At 53.5% G+C, this 6000-nt stretch overlaps 1 protein-coding gene across 1 annotated transcript in view; it reads left to right on the plus strand.

The window, feature by feature from the left end:
* The window catches only part of atp2a3 (ATPase sarcoplasmic/endoplasmic reticulum Ca2+ transporting 3), a 183954-nt gene that overhangs the window by 135997 nt on the left and 41957 nt on the right, over positions 1-6000 (plus strand). The window contains 1 exon segment of the mRNA XM_078225189.1: positions 2258-2350. Coding sequence (XP_078081315.1) covers positions 2258-2350 — 93 coding nt within the window.

Raw genomic sequence — 6000 nt, forward strand, 5'->3', positions numbered from 1 at the left:
GGAAATGGCTTTAAGTTAACTGAGGGCAAAGGGTCCTAGTGAAGGGGGATTTAAAATCCAAAGATAAAAGTTGAGGCAATGGAAAAGTACATTGATGTGTGTGTGAAATAAAGAAAGCTGAGTATGACGGGAACGGGCAGAAAGTTTAACGGTAATAAAGTAAGGCCCATGCAGGGAGTAGCAGTGAAAAACAAAGACTGAAGTCGCTTCACCCGAATGAATGGAACATCCCCAGCAAGATAGATCAACTTGTAGAACAAATAGTGATAAATAATTCAGATCTAATTACCATTACAGAGAAAATATGGAGCTGAGTAATATGGTGGGGTGGGGGTTAGACAGGATAGATTCAAAAAGAATGTTCCCAATGGTGGGGGAGTCCAGAACTAGGGATGAGTTTGAGGATAAGAACTGAGGTGAGGAGAAATTTCTTCGCCCAGAGTGTGGTGAATGTGTGGAATTCACTACCACAGAAAGTAGTTGAGGCCAAAACATTGTCGGATTTCAAGAAGACATTAGATATAGCTCAAGGGATACGGTGGGGTAAGGGGGGGATTAGGATATTGAATTTGATGATTAGCCATGAGCAAAATGAATGGCAGAGCAGGCTCGAAGGGCTGAATGGCCTACTCCTGATTCTAGTTTCTATGAGGAATTATGGAGAGCAGCAAGGAAAATGGAGTCGAAGCCCAAGATCTGCCCTGATGGTATTGGATGGCAGGGCAGACTCGATGGGCCGAGTGGTCCACTCCTGCTCCTATTTCTAATATTGTAACGTTTTGTGTAGCCCTGCGTAATATTGGCTGGCGCATTTCCTACATTACAGCAATTTGGTACTTGAGGAGTACTCCGCTCTATAGACAATGTTATCTTATTGCAAGAATTAATCAGCAAAATCCATTTGGAAATGAAAGTACTTTCCCACACCAGTGAGGCCAAAGTCTCTGCAATCACAAGCACAACTCCAAGCAGTAAATCACATTGAGTGGTTCCATACACAGCTGACAGGCAGTTTATTTATCCCTGGTTTGTGTGCTGAGGAATGAAGCTCTTTCTCACGAATCAGAAAACATTGCCTTTATGCTTTGTGTACAAGGTGTTCCAGAACACAATGACGAGAAAATAGCGACGTTTGTAATTGCCACATCAACGGAGCTAATTTCACAGTTGATATTTGTGTGTGTTGCCCAGCTGCAGCATCCTGTGCGTAGCTAATTGTGCAGATGTTAGCTGAAAGGAGTAAGCCACAAAGCAGGTACCTGCTGTCTTTTTACAACAGCAAACCTATTGAGAAAAGATTTCGCTTTCCACCTTTGAGCCTTGGCTTTTCTCCCGAAGGAACGGCCAAAATTCCCGTATCCGTAACCCTGTGGTCGCATCCCAATCTTTGTCAGCAACCGTTTGCTTGCACTTGACTTTCAGCGGAACACTTTTTAGGTCAGTGTTTGCAGCCACCTTGCACTGGAAGGGGTTACTGGAAATGCTGAGCAGTATTGTTGTCCCTGGGTTTGGTAGTATCTGGGTTTCCCCTGCAGCGAGTTCCAGATTTCTAACAAGCTGCAGAGGCAGGTAGGGTTGGCCTGTGGGTGGGGGGGAGGCAGCAGAGTCAAACATGGGAGAAATCAATTAATCATTTTGATATTCATTGTCATTGGGCATTAGGAAGAATTCATGAGGAAAGTCTATGGAAGGACCAAGGTGATGGGCTGAATGGTCTTTTCCTTTTTTTATATATACATTTGTGGGACATGGGCATCGCTGGCTGGCCAGCATTTATTGCCCATTCCTAGTTGCCCAAACACAGTTGAGAGTCAACCACACTGTTGTGGCTCTGGAGTCACATGTAGGCCAGACCGGGTAAGGACTGTAGATTTCCTTCCCTAAAGAGACATTATTGAACCAGATGGGTTTTTCCGACAATCGGCAATGGTTTCATGGTCATCAGTAGATTCTTAATCCAGATTTTTAAAAATTGAATTCAAATTCTACTACTTGCCATGGCGGGATTCAAACCCGGGACCCCAGAACGTTAGCTGAGTTTCCCTCCTGTTCCATACCTTCTTGTGCATTTCACAGGGAACCTTGGAGCATGACACAGCAAAGTAGGAGGTTGCGAAACCGGAATACTTTGTGACACAGTAAGAATGCCTTCCAAAATATTGAACAGTGTTAATGTGGATCTCTTAAGAGATTCATTTTCTGCAGGAGGAACTGACAGTGTATGTTTGAACCTGAATTTAATCTCCTTGTCCCGCAGATGTTCATTGTTGATACTGTGGTGGGGGATAACTGTAAGCTGCATGAGTTCAACATCACTGGATCCACCTACGCCCCAGAGGGAGAAGTGTGAGTATTCCAACAAAGCCCTTGACTTCGGTGCTCTTCACATTAAACGCTCTGTAAACTCAGTATGGAACAGGGTGCCATAGGCAGCTGGTGGCAATCGACAAGTGATACATCAATTTAACTAACTGCACCATGCTGATGTCCGTGGGTGGGTATTAGATCATTGGGACGGCGCCTCATTGAATGATGGTGATACCTGTTGGATACAATTTTCAACAGTTTTGAGCGATGGGGCGCATGGGCTGCGGGTGAGGTGGCAGTGGGGGGATGTGGGCTCTGGGTGAGGGGGCAGTGGGGGGGGGGATATGGGCTGTGGGGGGGGGAGATATGGGCTGTGGGTGAGGGGGCAGTGGGGGGATATGGGCTGTGGGTGAGGGGCTGTGGGAGGATATCGGCTGTGGGTGAGGGGGCTGTGGGGGGATATGGGCTGTGAGTGGAGGCAATGGGGGGGATATGGGCTGTGGGTGAGGGGCTGTGGGTGAGGGGGCAGTGGGGGGATATCGGCTGTGGGTGAGGGGGCTGTGGGGGGATATGGGCTGTGAGTGGAGGCAATGGGGGGGATATGGGCTGTGGGTGAGGGGCTGTGGGTGAGGGGGCAGTGGGGGGATATGGGCTGTGGGTGAGGGGGCTGTGGGGGGATATGGGCTGTGAGTGGAGGCAATGGGGGGGATATGGGCTGTGGGTGAGGGGCTGTGGGTGAGGGGGCAGTGGGGGGATATGGGCTGTGAGTGAGGGGCTATGAGGGGATATGAACTGTGAATGGGGGCAGTGGGGGGATATGGGTTGTGGGGGTATATGGGCTGTGGGTGAGGGGGCAGTGGGGCAGATATGGACTGTGGGTAAGGGGGTGAGTGGGGGATATGGGCTGTGGGTGAGGGGGCTGTGGTGGATTATGGGCTGTGGGTGGGGAGGGCAGTGGGGGGGATATGGGCTGTGAGTAGGGGGGCAGTGGAGGGGATATAGGCCGTGGGTGAGGGGGCAGTGGGGAGATATGGGTTGTGGGGGAGATATGGGCTGTGGGTGAGGGGGCAGTGGGGAGATATGGGCTGTGAATGAGGGGACAGTAGGGGGGATATGGGCTGCAGCTGCGGGGGCAGTGGGGGCGATATGGGCTTCAGGTGAGGGGGCAGTGGGGGGGATATGGGCTGTGTGTGAGGGGGCAGTGGGGGGATATGGGCTGTGGGTGAGGGGGCTGTGGGGCGATATGGAATGTGAGTGGGGGGCAGTGGGGCAATATGGACTGTGGATAAAGGGGCAGTTGGGGGGGATATGGGCTGTGGGTGAGGGGCCGGTGGGGGATATGGGATGCAGGTGAGGGGGCGATGGGGGGATATGGGCTGCGGGTGAGGGGCAGTGGGGGGATATGGGCTGTGAGTGAGGGGGCAGTGGGAGAGATAGGGGCTGCAGGTGAGGGGGTGGTGGGGGGATATGGGCTGCGGTGAGGGGGCAGTGGGGGGGATATCAGCTGCGGGTGAGGGGGCCTTAGGGGAGATATGGGCTGCGGGTGAGGGGGTGATGGGGAAGATATGGGCTGTACGTGAGGGGGCGGTGGGGGGACATGGAATTTAGATAAAGGGGCAGTGGGGAGATGTATGGACTGTGGGTGAGGGGGCAGTGGGGGGATATGGGCAGTGGGTGAGGGGGAAGTTGGGGGGATATGGGTTGTGGGTGAGGGACAGTGGGGAGATGTGGGCAGTGGGGGGGATATGGCAGTGGGTGAGGGGGCAGTGTGGGGATATGGGCTGTGGGTGAGGGGGAAGTGGGGGGATATGGGTTATGGGTGAGGGACAGTGGGGAGATGTGGGCAGTGGGGGGATATGGCAGTGTGGGGATATGGGCTGTGGGTGAGGGGGTTGTCTGGGGGTTATGGGTGTGGGTGAAGGGGCTGGGGGGATATGGGCCGTGGGTGAGGGGGTTGTGGGGGGGATATGGGCTGTGGGTGAGGGGGTTATGGGGGGGATATGGGCTGTGGGTGAGGGGGCAGTGTGGGGATATGGGCTGTGGATGAGGGGCCTGTGAGGGGGATATGGGCTGTGGCTGGGGGGGATATGGGCTGTGGGTAGGGGGCTGTGGGGCGGATATGGGCTGTGGGTGAGGGGGCTGTGGGGGGGATATGGGCTGTGGGTGAGGGGGCTGTGGGGGGGATATGGGCTGTGGGTGAGGGGGCAGTGTGGGGATATGGGCTGTGGGTGAGGGGCCTGTGTGGGGGATATGGGCTGTGGGTGAGGGGGCTGTGGGGGGGGGATATGGGCTGTGGGTGAGGGGGCTGTGGAGGGGGGATATGGGCTGTGAGTGAGGGGGCAGTGGGGGGATATGGGCTGTGGGTGAGGGGGCTGTGGGGAGGATATGGGCTGTGAGTGACGGGGCTGTGGGGGGGGATATGGGCTGTGAGTGACGGGGCATTGGGGGGATATGGGCTGTGGGTGAGGGAAGTTGGGGGGATATTGTCTTTCAGTGTGGGAGCTATTGGTCGGGATAGAGATGGTGGGTGGAAACAGGTTTAATGATGGCTGTATTTTGCTGGTTGTGCCTTAATGATGTCCGTGCTTATCCGCTGCCTCCAGGGGTGTAGTGATTTGCTGAACACGGCACTGGGTATCCCATGCCCCACCCCGGCCAAACAGCCAGGGCGAGCCCGCCCCCACTCCCGCGGCTCGTCCCACAGGAAGTGAATGCTCAGGGGGCATTAATTGGTTTAAGGTAGGACTTCTGACCCCAACTGGACAGTCAGGGCTGAGGCAGTTGTGGCCATTGCTGGAGTGCAACAGTCACCAGCACTGAGGAGCCATGGATGGAGTGAATGGTAAGGAGAAAGGTGGTGTCTCTGGGGGCCTCACTAGAAGGCTCTGGTCAGTGGGTGTGGGGGTTTGGGGTACTGATGTAGACAGGCCTTTGGGGGATGGGGAGGGGGGTACTGATCAATGGGTGCCCTCCAATATCACTTTAAGGTGGCCATGCCCCCCATCACTAGCCTGCATAATGAGAGCTGCCTGGCATTGACGACTCCTGCTGCTGGTTCAGACCCAGCGCTGGTAGGATGAAACCATTGGCCCATGGGCAGGTGGGCCACCTGACGCCTCCTCTGCCATTGGTAACAATATGGCAGTGGGCAAGGCACCCATGGGTGCCCTACCTGCAAAACTGCCACCCTCAAATTCAGCCAATGTGTTGGGTTGGGCTGAGATTAAAGTCGAATTGTGTTAATTATTCTGCATTGTGGTAAATGGAGATGTGTTGATAGTGTTTTACTGGGAATTAGATTGTTGGTGTTGATAATTTCTGTGAAAACCCTGCGACTGACTGCAGGGAAATGTAAAAGTTAGAAAGAAAATGCTGTCAATAAATAAAAGTTCTGATCACTGGGCCTCTGGCAGCTCCCAGGATTCCAATAAACAAAAATGTATTTTTGGTACAGTTTATATTTCCTCCCTTGCTCCAAACAGAGACGTAATTTAAAGACTGAGGTTTGATCCCAAACTGTACGTTATTCACCATGGAGCCGATCTGTTATTGTAAACTTGTGGCTCATTTCACTTTGTAGTGACGGGATTGGCTCATCCATCAAGTGGCTGCTGCTGCTTCCCTGCATCCCGATCACCCGGCCCTGACTCCTGGGACCCAGTTCCTCTTGGAATCCAGCTGCCACCTTCAGCC

The sequence above is a fragment of the Mustelus asterias genome, chromosome 12, assembly GCF_964213995.1.
Source record: "Mustelus asterias chromosome 12, sMusAst1.hap1.1, whole genome shotgun sequence".
Taxonomy (NCBI): domain Eukaryota; kingdom Metazoa; phylum Chordata; class Chondrichthyes; order Carcharhiniformes; family Triakidae; genus Mustelus; species Mustelus asterias.